At 42.6% G+C, this 26380-nt stretch overlaps 1 protein-coding gene and 2 non-coding genes across 17 annotated transcripts in view; 2 read left to right on the top strand and 1 right to left on the bottom strand.

The window, feature by feature from the left end:
- Nucleotides 1-26380, top strand: part of Lin54 (lin-54 DREAM MuvB core complex component) — a 105502-nt gene that overhangs the window by 39402 nt on the left and 39720 nt on the right. For all 15 annotated transcript variants that reach the window (XM_076546771.1, XM_076546774.1, XM_076546773.1 and 12 more), the window contains exons 4-5: nucleotides 4667-4809; nucleotides 19417-19633. In XM_076546771.1, coding sequence (XP_076402886.1) covers nucleotides 4667-4809; nucleotides 19417-19633 — 360 coding nt within the window. The remainder of the gene's footprint in view (nucleotides 1-4666; nucleotides 4810-19416; nucleotides 19634-26380) is intronic.
- On the bottom strand, nucleotides 2620-2742 carry LOC121821041 (small nucleolar RNA SNORA40). The gene has a single exon (XR_006061744.1). It is a non-coding gene; the product is annotated as a small nucleolar RNA SNORA40 (small nucleolar RNA).
- Nucleotides 17503-17639, top strand: LOC121821036 (small nucleolar RNA SNORA7). Its single transcript, XR_006061739.1, has one exon. It is a non-coding gene; the product is annotated as a small nucleolar RNA SNORA7 (small nucleolar RNA).

Genomic DNA, 26380 nt, shown 5'->3' with positions numbered 1-26380 from the left:
GTGTTGTTCATCCTAAGAGGGCGTGACTTCCCCCCAAGAGAACATCAAGGCTTTATTGGCCAGTTATGTGGCAGTCCCACACTGCCAACTAGGTACCAGGATTTACAGAGCCTGTGATCTCTTCTTGAGGCTTAAGAGCCAGGAGAGTCATTCTTGGGTGTAAGTTCGGTGTTCCCAGCCCTTAGGAGCCAGCCTGGGCACCCGGGAGCATCTATGCAGACCTGCCTTTCTGTGCCGTTGGAGAAAGATGAGGGCTCAGCTCAGCCTTGGCTACACTGTGTAAAATTCTAGGCCAGCCTGGGCTACCCAAGAGCCTGTCCTGGATTCAAACCCTAAAGTAGAAACCCGGAATTCCCTTTGTAGCTAAGGGCCTGTCTTCTCAGGGTTATTCTCCATTTACTGTCCATTCAGGAGTAGGAGGAATCGGATTCCCTCCTACCTTAGCCTGCCTCACATAGGGCGGGCAGCCCACCAGGACCCACACTGTAACACATGTACTCATCTTCGTCTTGAATTGCCTGTGAGACCAAGCTCCTGGAAGGCTTGTTGGGAGGGGGGTGTGCTTCCAGGGCCCTCAGAGAGATAGGAGAACACACTCACATTGTGGCTTGTGCACATGTGCAATAATAAATCTTATTTTAAAAACAAAATTGTCCCAGCACTTGGGAGGCAGAGCCAGGCGGATCTCTGTGAGTTCGAGGCCAGCCTGGTCTCCAAAGCGAGTTCCAGGAAAGGTGCAAAGCTACACAGAGAAACCCTGTCTCCAAAAAAAAAAAAATAATAATAATAATAAAATAATGTACACTTCATTTGCGTGTGTGGGTGTTTGTGCCCATGCATGTACCCAAAACTGAGTGCAAGCCCTTGTGTACCTTAGAGTATGTGTGGAGGTCGCAAGACAACTTGAGACAGTCCCATCTCTTCCACCGCGTGGAGTCAGGCACTGTACTCAGATGCTCCCCCAGGCTCAGGTGCCCAGGTGGCAGGTGCCGTACCCGCTGAGCCATCTCACCAGACATAATAAGCCTGAGAGAAAAAGGGAAGGAATCACAGGTGGAAACTTAGTTGGGGTATCCAAAATCCAGATAGGGTTCTCGGAGACTTACTCACAAAATGGAATCACTTTTCCCTGAGGCAGAAGGGGATTCACCCCTTCCTCAAGCACGTGAGATCATCATACTCATAGCTTACATTAAATCTTGTAAAGAGTAGCCAATTAATAAAGGGTTTGTAGGCTGGGGCGTAACAAGTGACGGAACACTTGTCTGAAGTGCTAGAGTCTAGGTTTGTTCTACAGTGACCCACACCTCTATCCCAGAAGGTGACATCTGTGAGCAGGAGCATTGAGTGGCTACTTGTTCTGAATTCCTACTCTGGGACACAGGTTATAGCTGCTGAAGCGGTCTGACCGTGTGCGCATCTTGCCCAATCCCTGAGTTCAGGGTGCTTCAGCACCTCAACTGACCTCCTGGGTAACTGTCTGTGCCCAGCTGCTGTCAGGGACTTCCACTCTCACTCCCCTGTCCCTCTCCCTTCACCTGAGCGCAAGGGGACACCTCCAGTTGGTGTAAGGGGCCAGCAGCACTCTCACCAGCCTCATTTCCCAGGAGAGCGCTGGCTCCCAGCGGGCCAGCCCAACACTGGAGTTGGTGTCCTAAGGCAGGGATCTGTGAAGGGCACAGTGGACGGCAGGAGAAAGGAAGCAAACTTTGGCTTCTGTTTTCTTCCTTACCTACAGTTTGCTTTAAATTTTAAAACATTACTGTGTTGGTAGTGTGGGTGTGTGGAAATCAAGGACAACTTTCAGAATAGGATTTTCTGTTTTTTCTTTCCGAAATGAAATGAGGATTAAACTCAGGTCATCAGGTTTGGGTGGGAAGTGTCTTTACCCACTGAGCCATCTTGCCAGCCCTCTGCAGCATAATTTTTGCCCCGTGTTAGATGATTTCCCCCTAGTATTAGTTATCTTTAAGATCTGAGATTGTCTGAGTGTGTTTTCTGGAGAGCTGGTACAGTACACACTGCTCCAGTTCGGCTCCTGCACCCACACAGGCTGCCCACACTAGCTGTACCTCCCGCTCCTCTGCACCTAGGGGCAGTCACCTGTGTGCACAATGTATACTTAGACACACACAAGGCTGGAGGTGTGGCCTAGTGGCAGGCAGCAAATCTGCCTCTACACACACACACACACACACACACACACACACACACACACACACACAGAGTTTTTTTAATTTTTAGAGAAATTAGCGTGATGAAATGTAATTAGACTCTCAGTCAGCTTAGGCAAGCGTTCATCTTGACCAGTCTTACTTCCTAAACCCTCTATCCCTTCCATCCATGCACTGTTTTAAAGCAATTTCAGACACTAAGTTTTTTCCTGTAAATCACCTTAATCTACAACATAAATATATTTATAAAGCCAACCATAACAATATCAATATTCATAAAAACCAGTGACCTTATCGGTAGGTTCTAAATATCATAAAATACCACTGCCAATTTCAATTTAATGAAATCACTTTGATGTTAATATTTTCAAATACTTAAAGAAATAGTGTTTATTATTGTTGACTATGCTGTTTTCAATTTTTTAAGATTTAAAAAGATTTTTACTACATTCTTTATCATGCATATCAAAATTCAGGCTGAACAATGAGTTCTGTATTGCAGAGGATTTATTTTTGTACCCAGCTTTAAGTCTTTGGTTACAAGTTAAACAAAAGCTCAAACAAGCCAGGCGGTGATGGCACAAGCTTTTAATCCAAGCACTTAGGATGTAAATAGGTGGATCTGAGTTCAAAGCCAGCCTGGTCTGCAGAATGAGTTCTGGGACAGCCAGGACTACGCAGAAAAACCCTGTCTGAAGAAAAAAAACAAACCAACACCAAAAACGTCATAGTAATGCTATAATATGTACAATTGTTAAAAAATAATAAAAATAAAATCTTTTAAAAAAGTGAATGTTTCCTGAAAGACAATACCCATTTAAGATGAAGTATTAATACCTAAAGCAATGAGTGACATTCCCAGTTTATTCATAACTCAGTTGCCAATGGTAGTCACATGACTCTAGTTAACCTCAAGACTGGCAAGGGCATCAGGTCAGAGGTGCAAGTACAGTGTACTCCAGATGGGAGAATCAGAATACTTGGTGAGCAGCAGCAATGATTATTCCATGGACTCCTTCAGGAGTTCAGAGCTCCAGGGCTGCGCCTGACCATAGGTGAAGGCACCTGAGAGGAAAGAGGATCAGACCTTTGGAATTAGAGGTCTAGAATGGCTTTGTGTTCTCTTCTCACTGAGGAGAGAATAAAACTTCCTGATATTTCACCTATTGAAATATGGCTTCCAGTTCCCTAAGTCATCCAGACACCTTGCATTTCCCCAGGGTTGTTTCAGAAGAGTTATTATCCAAGACAGAGCGAAGTGTGGGATCTGGCCAGGGCAGCTAGATGAAATTTTTCCTTCCCTTTTGCTGCTCTAAAATCAGTGTCCAGGTTTGTCCATTCAATTATAGCTTTTATTTTTACTTACGTGTGTGTGTGTGTGTGTGTGTGTGTGTGTGTGCTGTCATATTTGTGTGGGTACCTTCAGAGGCCAGAAGAGGGAGAGCATTAGGTCCCATAGAGCTGAAGTTACAGGGAGTTGTGAGTCACTTGATGCGGGTATTGGGCTCTGACCCTGGTCCTCTGGAAGATTTGCAAGTACTGTTAACAACTGAGCCATCTCTCTGGCCCCCAGTATTTTTTTTTAAGTGTCTGTATGAGTTTTGTTTTTGTTTTTTGAGTCTGATGTATTCCTGGCTAGTTTATTTCTATGTAGCTGAGAATGACCTTGATCCTCAGGTCTCTGCCTTCCCAGTAGTGTCCCATCTTTCCTGGTTTATGAGGTTCTAGGGAGAGATCCATGGCTTCCTGCATGCTTGGCAAGCACTCTGCCAACTAAGCTGCGTGCCAGCAGAACTGTGGATCTTAATTTTGCCCTGCACGGTTTAAATTCAGATAGGAAGACAGCCATAGGACAGGTGTAGTTCAGATAGGAAGACAGCCATGGGACAGGTGTAGTTCAGATAGGAAGACAGCCATGGGACAGGTGAAGTTCAGATAGGAAGACAGCCATGGGACAGGTGAAGTTCAGATAGGAAGACAGCCATGGGACAGGTGTAGTTCAGATAGGAAGACAGCCATGGGACAGGTGAAGTTCAGATAGGAAGACAGCCATGGGACAGGTGAAGTTCAGATAGGAAGACAGCCATAGGACAGGTGTAGTTCAGATAGGAAGACAGCCATAGGACAGGTGAAGTTCAGATAGGAAGACAGCCATAGGACAGGTGAAGTTCAGATAGGAAGACAGCCATGGGACAGGTGAAGTTCAGATAGGAAGACAGCCATAGGACAGGTGTAGTTCAGAAGCAGACTCAGGGCAGAAGCCCTGAGTTGTCTCAAGCTCGCTCTCTGATGGATATGGCTTAACTGTGTTTTGGAGCGTATTCTTAGGCAATCCTTGGGTTCACTGTAGTTCATTAGGGTCTCACTAATGTCTCTAAAGTCATATATTGGTATATGTGAAACTAAAGCCCTTGTATATATAGGTCGTCATCATGTAAGTGTTTATAACTGTTACTAAATCCATCAACTGATGGGCTGCCTCTCATTTGCAGGTAGGGTTCTTTCACAGTCTACCCCTGGAACTCCATCAAAGACCATAACAATATCGGAAAGTGGCGTTATTGGATCAACTTTAAATTCTACAACACAGACACCAAATAAGATAGCCATCTCACCTCTGAAGTCACCAAACAAGGTAAAAAATGAAATCAGTCACAGATGCCAGATATTGTGATTGCTGCCTTTATTGTTTCACAAGAAACGTCAAATACTTTAGTTTTCATATATTTCCAAGTAGATATAGGAACTCAGTGAATACAGGATTAATTCAGTAATCAAATTGTTTACTTTCTTTTCTTGCTTATTGTTTAAGACTTGGTCTACTCTGTAACCCTAGGTGGCTGGCCTAGGACTCAATGTCTCCTGCTTCTGCCTCCCAGGTGTGGTGATCAAGGCCCCCCCATTCCCCCACTCTTCCCCCTCTCTCTGAGCTATATCCTCAACCACAAACAAGGAGTTTTTGCTAGTAAAGATTTTATCTTAAACGCTTGGTGCCATGTGGTGGTGCACGCCTTTAATCCCAGCACTGAGGAGGCAGAGGCAGGTGGATCTCTGTGAGTTCGAAGCCAGCCTGGTCTACAAAGTGAGTTCCAGGACAGGCTTCAAAGCTACACAGAGAAACCTTGTCTTGAAAAACCAAAAACCAAAAACCAAAACAAAACAAAAAAAACACTTGGTAACAGAGTAATCATTGGTGATTTTTATGGCCCTTATGAATATACTTTTTTTAAAATAAAGTATATGGTGTGGTTAGTTATTCTTCAGCTAGTATTTAGCAAAAATGACTCTTGGGTAGTAATAAACATATGTAGTAAGTTTGTAGTTATAAAATGCTAAAGTAGCCATTTCTTTATGGAGATGTGAGTTTTTGCTAGATAATATTCAGTACTAGAAAAGGATATTAGATGTTGCTAAGCATATTATCAGTATATTTGAAGCTTAACTACAGTTTATTCAAAGTATTTGAAAGCTTTTCATGTTTTGTTTTCATTCTAAGGTGGCAAGTATCTAACTTACTTCTCTAAGACAGACTGGTGTCATACCAATGTAGAAAAGCATACAAAGCAGGTATATTTTAAAAGCCACTTGGGTGGAAAACGTTTTTTGTTTTTTTTTTCCCTGTGAGATGCCACCCTATGATTCTGGAAATACATTATCTTTTGTCCCTGACTTTTTCCTTGATTTACAGCTATTCATAAATTAAACAAAATTGAATGTTTGCTTTATATGATATGTAAATATGGTATCTCATACAGCTTATTAAAGTAGGCATCCACATGCAATAATAGTTTTTTGCAATAGAATGGAGTCAGCAAATTGTTTCAGGCATAATGGTAAGCTCTGGAGCTAAAACTTAAATAAGGGTTTTAACTTCAAGGAGTTCAGTAAGAACATTAGATGGAAGCATGAAAAGCTGTGTATAGAATTTTAATGATTACAAGTAGACTGGTGTGTGTGTGTGTGTGTGTGTGTGTGTGTGTGTGTGTGTGTGTGTGTGTGTGTGTGTTCATGACCAAGATTTATACAGAGAAGGCTATTCTTGTTTTGTTTTGCCTTCAGTCTCTATAGCCTCGGCTGTGCTTGAACTCAGGGCCTCTCTCATAACTGTGAGAGAGATAAATTGAGGAAATACACTCACAATTACAGAACAGAGTAGACAGCTGAACTTGTCCTCTGATCTGACCGGGAGCCAATCCACCTCACAGGCAGGAGCAGGGAGAAGGGGCATGTGACCCTTCTCCAGCTCCTTATTAGAGGTCATGTAATTGTGTAGTGGTATTTGCTCTGCCCATGACCTTGGGCTATACACAATTCTGCAGATCTGAGTTAATGCCCAGCAAGAAAAAGAAATAAGAGATTAAAGTGAATGTGCAAACTTATCACAGTTCACTCATTTACATTAATATGCACATATAAAATGTAAAGACCACACCACAGTTGAGCTGTTAGAATTAAGGATTAAATTTAGCAAGATGACTGGACATATGGCCAGTGTGTGTTGTTTCTTCAGGACTTGGGATGCAGCTCATTTGGTGCAGGTGCTTGCCTAGCATACATGAAGCCCTGGGTTCGGTTCCCAGCAGTGAATAAAAGTGGACATGATCACACACACCTGCAATCTCAGTGGAGGCTGGTGACCCAGAAGTTGGAGGTCAAGCCAAGCCTCAGTTTGACACCAGCTTGGAATCATGTCTTTAAAAAAAAAAAAAGTGTGTGTGTGTGTGTCTGGACCCCCCCCCCATGTGTACATAAAATATATATATATATTTTATACTTATTTATTTATATTTATATAAATAAATATTTATATAAATAAATTTATATAAATTTATATAAATAAATATTTATATAATATATATACACACATATACATTTCTATCTATTGTACTATATTAATTTGCATTAGGTACCTACATATATATAATATATATATATATATAATTTTAAAAATTATTTTGGTGCTGGGAATTGAACTAAAGTATCATACATTCTGAGCCCAGGTTTTATCACTGAGCTGTATGCTCCTGCTTCATTTAACCAGTGTTATATAGTTTTTATTGTAGAACTTTCACTTTTCTGGTTAAATATATGCGTCAGTATTGTGGGGTTTGTGTTTGTTTTGGTGACTGTTGTAAATGTGGTCGCTTTCCTGATGCTGTTTTAGAGAGCTTGCTGCTCTTGGCCTGAGGCAGTACTGGTGGGTTTTATCTGTGGCAGGCCTGTCCAGAAACTGTTGAATTTGTTCCTTAGTGTTAGCCAGGTTTCCAGGTTTTCTGGCAGAGCCATCTGGTTTGCATGTGTAAGAGCATGTCATCTACTGACAGTGACAATCTGACTTCCCCTCCGCTGTGCACAGTGTTTCTTCTCTTCCCGCACTACTCTGTACGGCACTTGCAGCACTTCATTGAGTAACGAGTAAAAGGAGCTTTTCCCCCTTGTTTGAGATGTTTAGAGAGAAAGTTCTTGGTTCTTCCTCATCAGAAAACTAGCTGTTGTATTTTGTGTTTAAGTATGTTCCTTCTGGTCCTTGAAAGCCCTATCCCAAAGGGTTACAAAGTTTCATAAAAATCTTTCTTTTTCTTTTTTATCTGTTGAGATGATCACATGGTTGGTTGCTTACATTTATTGATCGTTGCTGTTTCTGTCTTACTTTGTAGTCCAGGCTGTCCTGGAGCTCTGTGTAGCCCAGATTAGCCTCCAGCTCAGGGCAGTCCTCTTCTCTCCCTGAATGCTGTAGGTAACACCTTTAAGGTGCTGTGTTGTTGATGTGGTAGTTACTGTTTCATGGCACTGGGGACCTAGCTTAGGCACACCCCGTGTCAATAACCCATTCCCCTTGATCAGTTGGCTAGTAGTCTGTTGAGGATTTTTGCATCTGGATTTGTCAAAGATGCCTGCCCATCGCTTTCTTTTGTGGTTGTATTCTTATTTTTTTTTTTTTTTTTTTTTTGGTTTTTTCGAGACAGGGTTTCTCTGTGTAGCTTTGTGCCTTTCCTGGAACTCACTTGGTAGCCCAGGCTGGCCTCGAACTCACAGAGATCCGCCTGGCTCTGCCTCCCGAGTGCTGGGATTAAATGTGTGCGCCACCACCGCCCGGCTGGTTGTATTCTTATTTACTTTTGGTGTTGCAATAGTACTGACCACATAGAATATCTTTGGAAGAATTCTTTGATTTTTTTTTGTACTAATTTAAACAAATTTGGTATGTGCTATAAATGTTTTAGTTGAATTCAGCAGGGAAGCTATCTGGCCCTGTCTTTATCTTTGAGAGGACTGAAGAAAGGATTTGGGAAACTGATGTAGTCTCCTTGCTTGTTACTCGTTTCTTCAGGTTGATTCTGTGTTTTTCTGAACAGTCATTGTATAGTTGTTGATGGTCATCCCTAGTGATGATTGTATTCCTGTGATGGCAGTTGGAATCTCTCCTTTTCACTGCTATCTTTGTTTTCTTTCTGAGATGGGATCTTATTGAGTAACCCAGCTGGCCTCATGCTTACTCTAATAGCCAGGTTAATCTGGAGTTAGCAGTCTTCTTGCCTTGGCCTCTCAAGTGCTGGGACATGCATCCCAAAGCTTAGTGAGGGTACCTCCCCAGACATCGCTCTTGTATATGTGAGTAAATCAGGAGTTACTGCCCTCCTTCCGCCATACTGTCCTAGGAACTGAACTCAGGCCCTCAGGCGTGGGGTAAGCCCCTCATCCACTGAGCCATCTCACTCACTTGCCTTCCGGACTTTCCTTTCAAGTCTCATTCTGTAGCTCAGGCTTGCCTGGAACTCTTTCCAAATATTGGAATTGCAGGTATGAGGCACTGTGCCCAGAAGTGCTTTTTTTTTTTTTTTTTTTTTTTTCTGTTAAGACAGGGTCCCTCCATTATGTAACCCTGGCTGTCTTGCAGCTTGATATATAGACCAGGCTGGCTTGAATTTGCCTGCTTTCTGCCTCTGAGTGCTGAGATTAAAGGCATGTGCTACCACACCCAGGGTCTCCATTTTTATCTCTGGCTAAGCATTTATCATGTATTTTCTAGAATAACTATACTGTTGTAGCTTTAGTTTCTCGTGCATTTTTATTTTTGCATGTCTACTTTTGCTGGGATCTTTGTTATTATTTTCTCCTAACCTATGGTCTGGTTTGTTCCATTTCTAGTTTCTTAAAATGTAACATACGTTGTGTTTTGATATCTTTCCGGTTTTTGATGTGCTGTATTTCCATTTTCATTTTTTCAAGAAATTTAAAACATTTCCTCTTGGTTTCCATAATCTATTGGTTATTTCAGAATAACTAGGATGATATGGTGGTACACACCTGTAATCCCTGTACTTGAGAGGCTGAGGCAGAAGGATGGAGACTTCAAGGCCAGCCTGGGCTAAGTATAAGACCATCTCAAAAAAGAAAATAAAGAGCTTGCTTTTCATGTATTTATATGATTTTCAAAGTTTTATTATTGTACCGATTTCTAGTCTTGCTGCATTGAGATTGGAAAAAACATGAGGTGTGATTTCAGGATTCAAATTTTGTTGAGCTTTTTTCCATGACTATATGATGTGTCTTGGAAAATGTTGCACATGGTAATGAGAAAAAAGTGTAATTTATAAGGATTGGGTGGAATGTTCTGTTGGTTTTTTTTTAGGTCCATTTGGTCTAGGCTGCAGCTTAAGTGATGTTTCTCTTGGTTTTCTGTCTGGATGACATTGCTGACTAGGGTGTTAGGGTCTTACTGGAACTGTGTGGAGTCTGCCCCTTCCTGCTCTGACACTGTATTTGTGTATAGCTACAATTGTTCCTTTTTCCTGATTGCCTCTTTATCCTCCTGACAGTTTGGTTGTCAGACAGTGGTCTTCTGTAGATGTAACCAACCGTCTTATTAAATAAGAAACACAGAACCAATGTAAAAGAGAAAGCCGAGAGGTCAGAGCGCAGAGCTAAAATCTTACCTCCTGCAGTGCTCCTAGCTTCCCCGAAAAAGAGCTACTTCCTGTGTGTCTGTCTTTAAATAGTCTTTCTGTTCTGCCTTCTCATTGGTTGTAAACTCCAACACATGACTGCCTCGTCACTGACTGTAAGTACCGCCCTCCAGGTTTTAAAGGCGTATGTCTCCAATGCTGGCTGTATCCCTAAACACAGAGATCTACCTAGCTCTTCTACCAAGTGCTGGGATTAAAGGCGTGCGCTGCTGCTGCTGCTGCCGCCGCTGCCGCCACCACCACCACGACCACCACCACGACCACCACCACCACCACCACCACCACCACCACTACCACCACCACGATCTTGCTATGGCTCTAATAGCTCTGACCCCCGGGCAACTTTATTTATTAACATACAATGAAAATCACATTTCAGTACAAATAAAATACCACCATAGTCTTCTTTATTGCTCCTTACTGTTTGTGAATTGAAATCTGTTTTACTTCATATAAATATAGCCACTCCTACCTCTTTTGGATTGTTTGCTTGGAATACTCCTATTCTGCTTCTTTGTGTTCTTTTGTGTTAGAAGTGAGGTCAGTTTCTTACAACAGCATGTGCTTGGGCCTTGTTTTTTCATCCAGTTAGTTGGTGTGTCTTAATAGGAGAATTTCACATTTAAGGTTAGTACATGCAGGTAATGTGTTTTCTCTTTCTATGGTTTTTCGAGGTAGGGTTTCCCTGTGCATCTCTAGCTGTCCTGGAACTCACTTTGTAGACCAGACTGGCCCCAAACTCACAGAGATCCGCCCACCTCTGCCTCCTGAGTGCTGGGATTAAAGACGTGCACCACCACTGCCTGGCATTTTGTTGTTTTATTATTCTTTCTCCCTCTTGTTTTTTTTTTTTTCTGTTTTTTGTTTTTTGTTTTTCAAGACAGGGTTTCTCTGTGTAGCTTTGCGCCTTTCCTGGAACTCACTTGGTAGCCCAGGCTGGCCTCGAACTCATAGAGATCCGCCTGCCTCTGCCTCCCGAGTGCTGGGATTAAAGGCGTGCACCACCACTGCCCGGCCTCTTTCTCCCTCTTGTACACTCTTCCTTTATGATTAAGTAATTTACTGTAGTAATGTGTTTTGATTCCAGATTATTTTGGTCTCTATTGAAGAGTATTTCTTTATGGTATTTCTTTAAGCTTACAGTAAAACTTGTTTTGATTGTAACAAACTGTTTTGAAATTATTTCAGCTTAAGCTTATCAAAAGACATAAAAAGAAATACAGAGAGTATATATGCTATTACAAATTGTGTCTGGTGTGGTGGTACATGTCTTTAACCCCTGCGTTCTAGAGGCAGAGCAGGTGGAGCTCTGTGAGTGTGAGGCCAGCCTGGTCTACCGAGTGAGTTTAAGGCCAGCCAGAGAGGCTCCATAGAGAAACCTTGTCTTTAAATAAGTAAATGAATCTTGCATCCGTAGGGCCAAGGTGTGGTCCAACAGGCAGACGTCCTTGATGCACGCCTGGTAGCCTGGGTTTGTTCTTCAGGACCCCCATGGGAGAAGAAGAGAACTGGCTTCTGCAGTTTGTCCTCTGCCCTCCACACTAGTGCAGTGCTATCTACACGTAGGTGTACATCACACAAATAAAAAACTAAATGTAAAAAACAACACCAAATTGCATTCTAGTACCTGGGAGGCTGAGGCAGGAGGATTGCCACAACATCAAGGCCAAGTTAGCCAGGGCTACAATTAAGACTCATATAAAAAACAAAGAAGTATTATAGAAGAATTTCAAGAGTATAAATGTAATGGTCTCTCTCTCTCTCTTTTTGTCTTTGTCTCTCTTTCTCTCTGTGTCTGTCTGTACTTGAAACAGTCTCACTGTATGGCTGTCCTGAAACTAGCTATGTATGAAACCACGCTGGCCTTGAACTCACAAAGATTCCCTACTTTTGACTCCCGAGTGCCGGGATTAAAGGTGTCGCTCTCTTTGCCTGGGTACAGTAAAAAATTTTAGATGCAGCTGGGCGGTGGTGGCGCACGCCTTTAATCCCAGCACTCGGGAGGCAGAGGCAGGCGCATCTCTCTGAGTTCGAGGCCAGCCTGGTCTACAGAGTGAGTTCCAGGAAAGGCGCAAAACTACACAGAGAAACCCTGTCTCAAAAAACAAAAACAAACAAACAAACAAACAAAAATTAAATAAATAAATAAATTAGATGCTATGGAATTTAGATACAAGTTTATAAAAGACAAAATACAAAATTTTCACTGCTATATATAGTCTGTGTTTCAAAGAATACAATGAATAATCAGTTAATTATCAACAATATGTTACGATACCAACACAGTTACCCTGATGCTCCTGGAAGATTGAGGCACGAGGATCCTGCATTCAAGGCCAGTCTAGGCAACTAGTGAAACCTTTGTCAGAGAAGGGGTGGAGGACGATGGCTCTTGGGTTTAATGGGATGCACTTTAAAAACGGATATAACCATCTATTTTCACATGCTGCTATTTAATGGACTAGAAGATGGCATAGGCTAGAACTTACAATTGGCTGAGTAAAGCTTCAGTCTTCCACTGCGCTGAAAGAGAAGACACAGGAAAGGCACATGAGGGAGGCTTTTACAGAGCACACCAGACAGTAAGCACTTTACTGGGTAAAATTCAGTTGTATCACTTTATTTTATGCCAAGAAGAACAAAGATATATCTGACTTTATGCTTAAAAAGCAGAAGTACAGATTTTTCGTAAGCAACGGGTGGTCTTTAATATTATAATTATTTGTATTTTTTACACTAAAGTGCTACATTCACATGGGTTATTGTCCTTAGCTAAGCAGAGGTTACCTGGGAGGTTAAATAATGATAAGGGCTTCCTGTTATAAGGAATTGTCATGCTCAGTTGTCGGTGGCTGTCAAGGTCTGCGGTTTTGTGTGCCCTCTGCTGACACCGTGGAAGCCACTGAAGGGCTTGCGGTAGGTAGGTGACAAAACTGAATGCAAGTAAAGCAGAGTCTTGAAAGTATTGACGTTGTGGTTAGAGTAATTGATGCAGAGGTACAGGGAAGAGGGACAGACATTGACTAAAGAAGCAAATGGAATTCTTAGCCCATAGTGTTTGTTTGCTAGAGTATATTGCAGTTGGCTTGTTTATACACTTTAATAGTTGCCATTTCTAAACTAAACATATTATTTATGAAATTTTATTTTAGGTTCATTTATCTTATTTTATGTTTGTGATGTTTTGCCTGCATTTATGTATCTGTATGTCTGGTGCTCTCAGAGCTCAGAATAGGGTGTTGGATCCTGTGCTGGCTGATTTTGTCAACTTAACACAAATCTAGACAGATCTGGGAAGAGGGAATCTTAACTGAAAAAATGCCTGCGTAAGATTGGCATGTAGGCAAGTCTGTAAGGCTTTTTCTTTTTCCTCTTTCTTTTCTTTCTTTTTCTTTCTTTCTTTCTTTCTTTCTTTCTTTCTTTCTTTCTTTCTTTCTTTCTTTCTTTCTTTCTTTCTTTCTTTCTTTCTTTCTTTTTTTTTTTTTTTTTGAGATAGGATTTTTCTGTGTAGTCTTGGCTGTCCTGGAACTTACTCTAGACCAGGCTGGCCTCGAACTCAGGAATTGACCTGCTTCTGCTTTATGTAGGTTTGGGTTACCATGCCTGGCTATAATGACTTTTCTTGATTGGTGTGAGAGACCTTGCTCCCTGGGGCAGTGCCACTCCTCGGCAGATGGTCCTGGGTGGTTTAAGAAAGCAGGCTGACATCATCAGAGAAGCTTCCTCCTGCAGCAGGTCGGAGCAAATGCAGAGACTTGCAAACAGACCTTACCTAGAGGGTGTGGAACACTCAGCCCTAAATGGGCATGTCTCCATCAAATCCCTCCCCTCAGGGTTCAGGGAACCACGTGGAAGAGGAGGCAGGAAGAGTGTAAGAGCCAGAGATGGGATGGAGGACACCAGGAGAACAAAGCCCTCTAAATCAACATGAGCAAAGCTCATATGAACTCACAGAGACTGAGGCTACATGCACAGGGCCTGCACAGGTCTGTGCCAGGTCCTATGCATATATATTATGGCTTCCAGTTTAGTGTTTTTATGGGATTCCTGAATGTGAGAATGAGTGGGTCTCTGATTCTTGTGCTTTCTCTTGGGCTCTTTTCCTTGTGTTTGTCTTGTTTAATATGATTGTTTATGTTTTAATCTTAATTATATTTTGCTATGTTATGTTTTATTTTTATCTCTTAGAAGCATTTCTTTTTAAATGAGAGATAGACAGGAGAGATAGATCCCCATTGGCGGGAGATGGGGAGAAACTGGGAGAAGTAGAGGAAGGGGAAACCATAACCAAAATATATTATGTGAGAAAAAATATATTTTCAATAAAAGGAAATTTAAAAAAGATAAAGGAAGAAGGCAGGCTGAGCAAGCCATGAGGAGCAAGCCAGTAAGCAGCACCCCTCTGTTGTTAGCTGTTTTTACTCTTTGGGAGGCCGCCACCCAGCTCCCAAATAATCACACACAGACTTAGTCTTTCTTATGAATGCCCGGCCTTAGCTTGGCTTGTTGCTAGCCAGCTTTTCTTAAATTATTATGTCTACCTTTTGCCTCTGGGCTTTTACCTTTCTCTATTCTAGATTCCTTTCTTTACTTCTTACTCTGTGGTTTGCTGGGTAGCTGGGTGACTGGCCTCTGGTGCCCTCTCTCCTTTTCTTACTCCTTTGATCTTCTCTTCCCAGATTTCTCCTCCTATATATTCTCTTTGCCTATATATTCTTTTGCCTTGCTATTGGCCATTCAGCTATTTATTAATTAGACCAATCATGTATTTTAGACAGGCAAAATAACATAGCTTCACAGAGTTAAACAAATGCAACAAAAAAGAATGCAATTTGCAGGGCGGCGGTGGCACACGCCTTTAATCCCAGTACTCAGGAGGCAGAAGCAGGCAAGTCTCTGAGTTTGAGGCCAGGTAGTCTACAGAGTGAGATCCAGGACAGGCATCAAAGCTACACAGAGAAACCTTGTCTCAGAAAACAAAACAAAACAAAAGAATGCAACTTAATATTCCACAGTACTCCTCCATGGCCTCTGCTTCAGTTCCTGCCTCCAGGTTCCTGCCTTGGGTTCCTGTCCTTCTTCCTTTGTTGGTAGACTGTGATGTGTAGTTGTAAAATGAAGCGAACTCTTTCCTCCTCCAGTTGCTCTGGTTATAGTGTTTTTCACAACAGTAGAAACCCTAACTAAGATGGATCCCCTGGAGTTGGAGTAGGGATGATTGGGAGCTGCTTTGAGTCCAGGGAACAGAACCAGGTTTTCCTCCAGAGCAGACGGTACTCTTAGCTGCTGAGCCATCTCTCTAGCCCCAACTAGTTTTCCAACATAAGGAAAGAAGATGTGAAAAAGAAAGAAAAGGGATAGGTACGTCCTAGTGTTCACCCACCACTTAGAAGCATAGACTGAAGGCCTACTGTATGTTAGTTAGGGCAGTACTCTTTTGAGGGAAAGGTGGATATATGAAACCTAAAGGTCTATGTAGGGTAAAGAAAATATTATTTTAACAATGAGCCAAATAATGGTACAAACATAAAATTTCAAAATCAAGAAAAGATAAAAGGGGTGGGTCGATGGCTCAGCAGGGCAGGCTCCTCCTGCCAGGGAAGGACCTGAGGACCTGAGCACCTGAGCTTGGTTTTGGGGACCCACATGGTGGAACAAGAGCACCAGCTCCAATGGTGCATCAGCTCCAGTGGGGAACACTGGAGGATGTGTCCCAGCATGGGAACACTGGCCTGAGCTATGTTTTCATGTAGATGTGTTTCTGGGATAGACGTCAGCCACAAGAGCACAGGACTGGAGATGATGAACATGTTACAGCCACTGTGATTCGAGGTGGTAATGCCTTGGAATGGAGAGGAAATAAACAGGGTCAGATGATGAATAATCTACAAAACAAAGCAAGTTTAGGACTAGTTGCCTTCCTAATTAGAAGGAGGTATGCACCTGCAGTGAGGTGCTAAAGTCAGAGAATGCTAGTCACTTAGTGTCTGACTGGCAGACGGGGCAGGCGAAGGCTCCTGAAACCAGTTCTGGGTGTTGTACAAACATCTGGAAGGAAGTGATCTGAGCGGTGACAGTACAGCAAAGCTGAAGGTTAGCACCGAGTTTGAGAAGTGGCCCCAAAGGTGGTCACTTATGCTGTGAGGCCTCTGTGTAATTTGAAGAGAAAGGATGTTATCTTCCTTGTATTCTGCTATAAACCAGTAAGAGTGAACTAGAGTAGGATCCTTTGAGTTCTCTGAATTTGTATTTTGTTTTTTGTTGGTGTTTTGTTTTAATTTTTATTACAGTGTATTGTGTGTGTGTGCTTGTGTTTGTGTTGGAGTGTGCATGGAAATCAGGACAGTTTGCTGGGAGCCTCACATATGTTCAACAAGTGCCTGACCATTGAACTATATCCTTAGACCTGATAGGAAGATCTTCAAACAAAAACTTTAAACTGAGATTAAGAATTCAGCAGTTTAGATGCATAGTAAGAACAAAGCTCCTTCCTTCCTTTTTGAATTTCCTGTCAATAGACCCACATTTAAGAAAATCCCACAGTGAATTCTTGAGGCAAAAGGTAAAGTAAGAAACATAAAGAAAACAGGACAGTAAAAGTAAGTTTGTAGATGTGCAAAACTAGTGCCATAAGACATTTGTGTGTGAGATGTCAGGGCCACGTCTAGGCCTTGTACATGCCAGGCCAGTAAGGACGGTAGCACTGAGCAACATTCCCAAAGCTCATGGAATATTAGCCCAAAGAAGACAAAAAAGGAGAGAGAGAAACAACAAAAGGTTAAATTATTTGAAAGGAGACTGCAGTGAGTGCTTGAAATGAATTATGTGACTGTATGAATGACATGTGAATAGACTTGGGCCAGCGATGCCTTAGTGGCTTAAAGTGCTGGCTGTACAGGTCTTGGCAACCTGAGCTGATCACCAGGAAGAAAACTGACTCCAACCCTCTTATCTCTGACCTCCAGGTCCATGTTATGGCACACATGTGTCTGTCCTTACCCAGGCAGACACATCATAACCACACATAATATATAATAATAATAGATATGTGCTTTAAAAGTGGAGACAGATTTGTATACTGATTTAAAATGTAGTCAGATCCGACTTAGGCAGTTGGAAACCAGTTAGGGATAGCTTATAAGAGTGGTAGCTTCAAGCTTAAGATAAAGAAAAGTTTAACAATGAAAAGGTCTGAGTTTTTGTTATTAACACTTTCTTTGTATGTGTATGAGAGTTTTGCCTTTCTGTATGTCTGTGCACTGTGTATATACCTGGTACCCACAAAAACCAGAAGAGGGCCTCAGGTCCCCTGGACCTGGAATTATAAAGGAGAGTTGTGAGCCAGGTCCTCCGCAAGTGCTGGCCTCTTGAGATTGCGTCTAGAGTGGCTAGAATTCTGCCAACTTCAGAAACAGGAGGAGAGCAAGTTGAGCAGAGGTACCCATTGCATTCCCAGTTTGCTCAGTAGCTGGCGATTGGAAGACACTCTGCAGCATCACTGGGGAAGGGGGAGGGGGAGAGAAAATAGCAAGTGCTTGTAGCTAGAGTTTTTCTGCCTTGCCCATAGTCAGGACAAATCTTTGTCACCTGCCAGTCCCACAGCCGCTCAGACCCAACCAAGTAAACAGAGACTTATATTGCTTACAGACTGTATGGCCGTGGCAGGCTTCTTGCTAACTGTTCTTTTATCTTAAATTAATCCATTTCCATAAATCTATACCTTGCCACATGGCTGGTGGCTTACCGGCGTCTTTACATGCTCCTGGTCATGGCGGTGGCTGCAGTGTCTCTCTGCCTCAGCCTTCTGCTTCCCACAATTCTCCTCTATCCTTCTCCCACCTACTTCCTGCCTGGCCACTGGCCAATCAGTGTTTTATTTATTGACCAATCAGAGCAATTTGACATACAGACCGTCCCACAGCAAGTGCTCATGACTACTGAACTGTCTCTTTGGTTATCTCCACCCCCATTTTTAAAAATTTGTTTTGTTTTGCAGTGCTGTGAATCAGGCCTGAGGCCACTCAAATACTAAACAAGCACTGTACTACTGAGCTCTGCCCTATGAGATAGAAAAAAAAAGTGTGAATAGGTGAATTTAGATTGTCATCTGGCAGTTGTCTGTGTGAGGCCTTTCTGTAGACTTAAGTGGGGGTATATGTAATCTTTTATGAGCTAATATACTACAAGAGATTAAACTGCCTTTATTTTATTTATTTATTGTTTTAAGTAGGGTTTCAATGTGTCACCGCAGCAGCCTTGACAAACTCACCATCTGGCCTCAGCTTCTTCACTGCTGAGGTTGCCAAGTGTCCACCGCCCACACCCAGTTCACCTTGGCTTGTATGGACAGTGTGTTAAACATGAGTCACACGTAAATTAGGGACATCTCATGAGACTAGTTGTTTTCTGAGCTGCTTCTGAAATTTCATTTGCTTCCCAGGAGGTCTCAGCTTACTATCTGGTAGAGAAAATTATTAAAACGATTTTTAAAATTTTACTCAGATTTGTTATGCCCAAAATTGGTTAGTTTCTCTAGACAACCATTGGTTGGAATAATTTTGAACTGTATTTGGCATCATGTCCATAGGTTTGTGTAGCAGGGTGGTGGGTGTTGTAGCCTTTCAAAATCAACTAAACTTGATATGGGAATAGAATGGTCCTTCTTTAGAACATATTCAATAAAAAAACAATGTAGTTAGTTTATTTGGCAAAAACATCTGTATTCTCTTTCTAATTCTGAGAGTCAAAAAAAGATAACTTTGTCATAAATGTTACCTAATAGCAACAAAATTGTGTGCATTCTTGCATTTTTTCAGTTTTAGTTTTTTTTAAATTTTTGAGACTATAATATAATTACAATGTTTTTCTCTTTCCTTTCCTTTCTCTAAGCCCTCCCATATCTCCCTTCCTGCTCTTCTTCAAATTCTCCTGAGTTTAAGATTTATTTTTGAGTGTGTGTGTGTGTGTGTGTGTGTGTGTGGTTTTGTGCGAATGAGTGCAGGTGCCTGGGCAGGTAGAAGAGGGCGTTGGATCCCCTGGAAATTGAGTAGCAGCAGGTAGTTGTGAGCTGCCTCACATTGAACTTGGGGACCAAACTCTGGTCCTCTGGAGAGAGCTTATCGCCTGAGCCATCATCTCTCCAGCTCCAGCTGAATAGTCTTTTTCATTTCTTTCTGAACAAGTTGTCGAGACTTAAGAGCACACTCTGTTACTTACCTTAGTGACTGTCATAAGTTAACAGGTTAATGGTAGACATGTTCTGTATTATTTGACAGGCAGTGAAATCAGCTGTGCAGACCATCACTGTTGGAGGGATGAACACATCACAGTTTAAGACCATCATTCCTCTGGCAACTGCTCCCAATGTCCAGCAGATCCAAGTGCCTGGAAGCAAGTTTCATTATGTCCGACTTGTTACCGCCACAACAGCCAGTAGTTCAGCCCAGCCAGCTAGTCAGAATCCCAGTGTAAACACTCAGCCTCTTCAGCAAGGTTTGTGACCATGTTTCTTTTAACGGCAATAAATGCTTTGAACACTGTGAAAGAACATTGCTTCTGTTTTTACATCTGGCATTTCCTCCAACAGTATGAACAAGTAGTGGTTACAGAAGACAGTGAAGTAAGAGCATAGTTGTATGTTACTACTGTTTCGTTCTGGGAGAAGTTAGTTGCTATAATACCAGATAATCATGAGTATCTGTTAATTGAGTAGCTATTTTACTGGTAATTAAACCCCTGCTATTTATGTCAATGGGATAGCTTTATTTACTCTCTGAACTAGACAGCTCTTTGCTAAAGCTTGGGTCAGTTGACATGACAAGTGACCAGTGTATAAATAAGAATGTGGCCAGGTGTTGGTGCCGCATGCCTTTAATCCAGCACTCGGGAGGCAGAGCCGGGTGGATCTCTGTGAGTTCGAGGACAGCCTGGGCTACAGAGTAAGATCCAGGACAGGCACCAAAACTATCCAGAGAAATCCTGTCTCCAAAAACCAAAAAAAAAAAAAAAAAAAAAAAAAAAAGTAACAGTTAGCTTAATCTTTTTTTGAATAGTACTTACTTTAAGATTATCATTGGCACTCTACCGATCAGCTGATGGAGTGCTTGCCTTGCATGCACAGGGCCTCAGTTTGCTTGAAACACTGCAGGCTGGGTGTGGCTATGCACGCCTTGTCAACCCAGCACTTGGGAGGTGGGTGCAGAAGGAGCAGAAGTTCAAGGTCCTCGTTTATGTGGCAGTTTCAAGGCCACCCTGCAGTAAGACTCTGCCAACAGACAAGCGTTCCTGTTACCTGATACAAATGCACACACGTAACTGTTCTCGTGCTTGGCTACTTTTCAAAAGTTGAGCAGAATGAAAGGTTGAGAATAACTTAGAGCTTAGAGCCTGTTTTTCTTTGGAAAAGTGCTTTATGTTCCAACACTGTCAAATTGAAGAGATGAGGATGTGGTTCAGTGCTGGGGTGCTTGCCTAACATATGTAAGAAGGGCTTAGGCTCGATCCCAACACCACAAAACCAAGCGCAGAGAGAAATGCAAGAACCAAATACCAGAAAGCTTTTACTCTGAGTTCCCCGTGGAGGGTGGGTCAAGTGTATTGCACTCATGTGGAGGTTCTCGTGGGGAAGCTCGTTCTCTCCTTGATTGTGTGAGCTCCAGGGATCAAACTCAGGTCTTTAAGCATGGTGACCAGCACCTCACCCCGAGCCATCTCCCTGGTCCTGTCATAGCATTCCTCTTCACTTGTTTGTTTGTTATGAGTGCTCTGTCTGCACATATCCCTGCAGGCCAGCAGAGGGCGCCAGATCTCATTACAGGTGGTTGTGAGCCACCATGTGGGTGCTGGGAATTGAACTCAGGTCCTCTGGAAGAACAGCCAGTGCTCTTAACCACTGAGCCATCTCTCCAGCCCCTATCATAGCATTCTTAATGAAAAGGAAAATGAAACTTACATTTCATGAACTAAAAGAGTCCTTTTTTTAGTTTTCAATACTTATACTTAGTAGGGATGGATCCAGTCAGTGGTATTTTATGGGTGTTTGCATGTGTGTAGTGTGCCATGACTCCATTCCCAGTGTAACACGAGCTTGTTTTATTCATTGGTAGAGTAAAGATAGTGAACTGTAGATGTGGGAAGGGAGAGGAGTGGAATTGGACGTCCCACAATTCTAATGTGTTTACTCCTTCCAGCTCCCATCTCTTTCTGCATCGCTCTACTCCGTTTTTGTCCTCCTTACAGTCTCAGACTGACTCCTGCGTCCAGACCTCTTTCCCTCCCTCTTGCCTCCTCCACCCTTCTCTGCCCTCTGCTAACACACCCACATACGTGTTCTGTGTGTGCAGCTTCTCTCATAGGCACCTGTGTTTTTCTTTTCTGTCTTTACATAGGAGATCTACATATTTGTATTATGTAGTATTTTATAGGAATAGCAAGTTGAACTAGATGAGCCAAGAAGGTGCTCTAGTTCATTAGAGCCGTTGTTGCAAATGTGGGTTCCTAAGTTTTCCAGGAGGCTGTGTGCAGCACACATCTGTGCATGCATGAGGAGGGGCGACGAAGACAGCCCCATATGGATGGGCTGGGCAGGTCACAGCCCTTCAATATTCTTTTTCTGAGCACCAGGGGATTATCCCATCCATGCTGCTTTTCTGTGTGCTCACAGGAGGGTGACCGGTCTCTCTTCTGTCCAAAGAGCAGGTGCTGGGGTCAAGTGTACATTGGAACTTTCTTTTTAAATCCAGTATTGCTAGCGCTCATCTGTAGTGGTTTTTATAACTTTATTCATCCTCTGGTGTAACTGAGGAGAATCAGTCTCAGAAATAACTTCAAATCCAATGTCACTGCACTGTGTTTAGTCACTGTTCTGCTGTGAAGAGACACCATGACCATGGTGACTCTTATACAGGAAAATATTTGGGGCTGGCTTACAGTTTCGGAGGGCTAGTGCATTGTCATCATGGTGAGAGCACGGCATGGCAGCAGGTATGGCCGTCGTGGTGCTGGAGAAGGAGCTGAGGGCTGGGTCCTTTCAAAGAGTTCCACCCCCAGTGGCCGAGCATTCAGACACGAGCCCAGGGGTCATTCTTATTCAAACCACTGCATACTGTTTATGCATTTTTATTGTAACTTTATTGAAATATTTTATATACACCTTCAAATTCTCTTTTATTTTATCTTTGTGTGTGCACACACTTGTGAGTTCAGGCTTACACTTGTCATAGCACATCTGGAGGTCAGAGGACAGACTCGGTGTCATTTCTTACCCCGTGGAGAACTCCTGTTGTCTCCTGCTCAGTACACCAGGCTAGCCCACTCCTTGAGCTTCCAGGATTCCCCTGTCTCACCTCCCATCTCACTACAGGAGTGCTGGAATTAGGCATCGTACAGCATCTGGCTTTTTGTGGGTCTGTGGGGCTCATGCTTAGGAGGCAAGTGCTTACCCCACTGAGCTGGCCGTCCCAAGCCAGGCAGAGTTGTGCGGTCATGCTCACTGTGGCACTGGTATGTGCCCCCTGGTGTGTGCTCCTTGGCGTGTGCTCCCTGGCGTGTGCTCCCTGGCGTGTGCTCCCTGGCATGCCTTGTACCAGCCTGCTCTCCTTAGAGCTGTCTTCCAGGGCCATCAGTGCCTCTGCCTTTAGCTACTAGCCTGCTGGTCTCCATCAGAGTCAAGAAGAGAGAATTCCATTGCTATCCTGATGGCCTTTTACACGAAGAAGGCTTTTTCATTTATTGTTAAAACAGCTCTTTCCCCGTGCTGTCTTCGAGACCAGGCTCCAAGCTTTACTCTTGCACAAATGAAACCCCAGGTGACATCCTTCCTGTCTTCTGTTCCCACCCCCTTCAAGGCTCTGGAAATGGCAGTAAGCAGTTTTCATAATTATACCTAATTGGCCCTGGACCATTTCCTGAGTTTATCCATTGTTTCTCTACATCAGGTTTCTGTCCTCTGCAGGACAGCTCACCTTGAGTTTTCAGTCTAACAGCCATCCTTGTTCGGATAGCTCTGCAATGACCAGCCTTTTCTTCCCTTCCACCCTGTTCCTGGCTTCACCTCCCCCAGGTCTCTGGCATGCAACCCCCCTCCCCGGCAGCACCCACGCCTTCATGTTTGCACTCTCCTGCTTCGTCTTGGTTCTTGCAACTTGAGTTGGCTGTTTTGTTTTTCACACACTGCTACCAAATACATTTTCCTTTGTGCTGTTGTAATAATGTTTAGGTACCTCAGACTCCCTAGAAACTTCTCATTGCCTACAGAATTAAAGATATAGAATAAGAGTGGGCATGATGGCTCATGTCTGTAACCTCAGCACTGGGGTAGGCAGAGGTAGGCAGATTTCTGTGAGTTCAAGGCCAGCCTTGTCTATATAGCAAGTTCCAGTCCAGCCAGAGCTAGATAGTTCTTGAGACCCTGTCTCAAAAATTAAAATTAAATTTAAGAAAACAAGCCCTTGCCGGGTGGTGGTGGCAGCGCACGCCTTTAATCCCAGCACTCCGGGAAGCAGAGGCAGGTGGATCTCTGTGAGTTCGATACCAGCCTGGTCTACGTAGCGAGTTCCAGGACAGCCAGAACTACATAGAGAGACCTTCTTCTCTCTCAAAAACAAACAAACAAACAAACAAACCAACCAACGAACCACAAAATAAGTGTGCCCTGCCATGGCCTGTGGCCGCCTCCACTCCTGCCTCATGGCGGGGCCTCTCCTGGCGCCCGTCTCGTACTCTCCCCACAGGCCCATTTTCTGCCAGCAAAGGTGTATATTTGTTTTTCGTTTCTTTGAAATCTCAAGGCTGTTTACCTTCTTGGTAGTAGTTTTTTTTTTATTTCTTGAGATTTAAATATAATAACATCATCTTACTTCTTCCTTTCCCTCCCTCCGTCCCTTCCCATGCATCCCCTCTGCTTTCTCTCAAATTCATTGGCTCTATTGTAGACGAATGTCTAAATAGTCTTATTAAATAAAAAACACGGAGTTAAATATAGGGTGAAAGTCTTAGATCAGGGAAATACGGAAAGCCACCAGCCAACCTCACCTCACCAACTCTGCAGCTTCCAAATGCCACGACTTCCTGTCTACCCATGCACATAGGCCTTGCTGTTCTGCCATCTGATTTGCTCTCTCCGTTCAACTACGTCACTTCCTCTTCCTACCCAGCTCTGTTACTTCCTCTCTGTCTGTACAGACCTCCAGACCTCCGTAGTTAACTAGTTTTGAATTTAAGGCATGTGCTATCGCACCTGGCTCTGTTTCCAGTGTGGCCTTGAACATACAGAGATCCTGCCTCCCACATGATAGGATTATAGGCGTGTGCTAACATTGCATGACTTCTGTGTTGTGGCTGGCTTTTTCCTCTGACCTCCAGGCAAGCTTTATTTATTAAAGCACAAATAAAATATCACCACATTTCAGCACGAATAAAATATCACCACATTGCCCCCTTTTTGTCTAATAAAAAATTTAAAAATGTTATAACTAAGAAAAACTATATACAAAAAGTACAATAACTATATACAATATATACAAACAATAAATACATCAACAATGTCTAGTCCATTTGCATTTGACAAATTCAGAGAAAATATCCCATTGTCTATCCTATTTTGGTGAGTCCAAAATGTACCTAATTCACTTTCTATCCTATCTTGTATTACCAACAGAAAACTCTCGTATGCTGTCTTTCAAACTTATACACTTAACACCTCTTAGTAAGTTTCTTTTCTGAATTTCTTAACAGGGAAAACTATAACTATCTAATCTTCAACTCCCTCAGAGACCCGAAAAGGGACTTTTACTTTAACTGAGTAAAAAGGAAGTGCAAATAAGTGACTTCTAGAAAATGTGAGTTATGACAGAAACATCCAGAAGTTTTCTCCAGTCCTGCCAGCCCCCCCTAGTCCCTTGGCCTGCTTTTAAAATAATCACTCAGAAGCTTATATTATTTACTACTGCTTGGCTATTAGCTCAGACTTATTACTGACTAGCTCTTATACTTTTTTTTTTTTAGCTCTTATACTTAAACTAACCCATAATTCTTATCTATGTTTATCCACATGGCTTGGTACCTTTTCTCAGTTCTGCCTTGCCATCTTGCTTCCTCTCTGTCTGTCTGGTGACTCCTGACTCTGACTTTCTCTTCCCAGAATTATCCTTGTCTGCTTATCCCACCTATACTTCCTGCCTGGCTACAGGCCAATTAGCGTTTTATTTATCAACCAATCAGAGCAACACATATTCATAGCATACAGAACGACATTCCACAGCACTCTATTTCTTTAATTATTGTCATACACACACACACACACACACACACACACACACACACACGCTCACACACGCTCATAAATATAACCTGCTCAGTTTCTATAAAGTACTTGTATGATTATGATTTTCGTTTTCCTGTGGGTCTTGAGAGGTGACTCAACAGTCCAGATAGCACATGCTGCTCTTGCAGAGGACCTGGGTTCAGTTTCCAGCACCTATGTGGCAACTCAACAATCGTCTGGAACTCCACTTTCCTGGGATTTGACACACTATTAGAACCAGACATGTGGTGCACAGACATAAAAGCAGGCAGGCAAAACACTGATACAAATAAGATAAATCTAAAGAAATTTTAAGTAGTTTTTCTTTTATTTGGGTGCTTGCCTAATCTGTTCAACAATATAATCCTAAGAACAAATGCTTTATATTTTAGTTTCCTGGGGAGCACTGGCCAGAATATCATTTATTTAGTAGCAGTGGTTATTTACTTAGTAGTAGTGTTGATAACTGATGTTTATGGAGACTTGCTATTTGCTGGAAACTATTTTAGTCCCCTTTAATGAATTAACATCTTTAATCCTTATATCCAGTCTGGGTAGTTACATTCAAAATCGCAGGCAAAGAGAACACACAGTTAAAAGTGGAAGAACTGGGGTTCGACCCACTAGATCCTCTGACCTTAGAACTTACTCTTTTCTAATTACTAATGTGTGTGTATACATTCCTGTGAGTGTGTATGCATATATTTGAGTGTGTGTATGTGTAGTTATGCTCATGTATGCATGTATATATGTTTGTGTGTACACGTGTGTGTTGAATGAATGTGTTCATGATTGTTGTGTGTGCCTATGCTTATTGGTGAATGAGTGTGTTGTATGTGCAGATGTGCACATGCATGTGTGTGTGTGTGTGTGTGTGCATGAGTGCATGGCAGGAGCACACATGGAGCTGGTTCTTCCCCTCCATCATATGGGTCCCG

Source organism: Peromyscus maniculatus, chromosome 10 (assembly GCF_049852395.1).
Source record: "Peromyscus maniculatus bairdii isolate BWxNUB_F1_BW_parent chromosome 10, HU_Pman_BW_mat_3.1, whole genome shotgun sequence".
Lineage (NCBI taxonomy): Eukaryota > Metazoa > Chordata > Mammalia > Rodentia > Cricetidae > Peromyscus > Peromyscus maniculatus.
The sequence above is the reverse complement of the archived record's forward strand: the minus strand, read 5'-3'. Positions and strand labels throughout refer to the sequence as shown.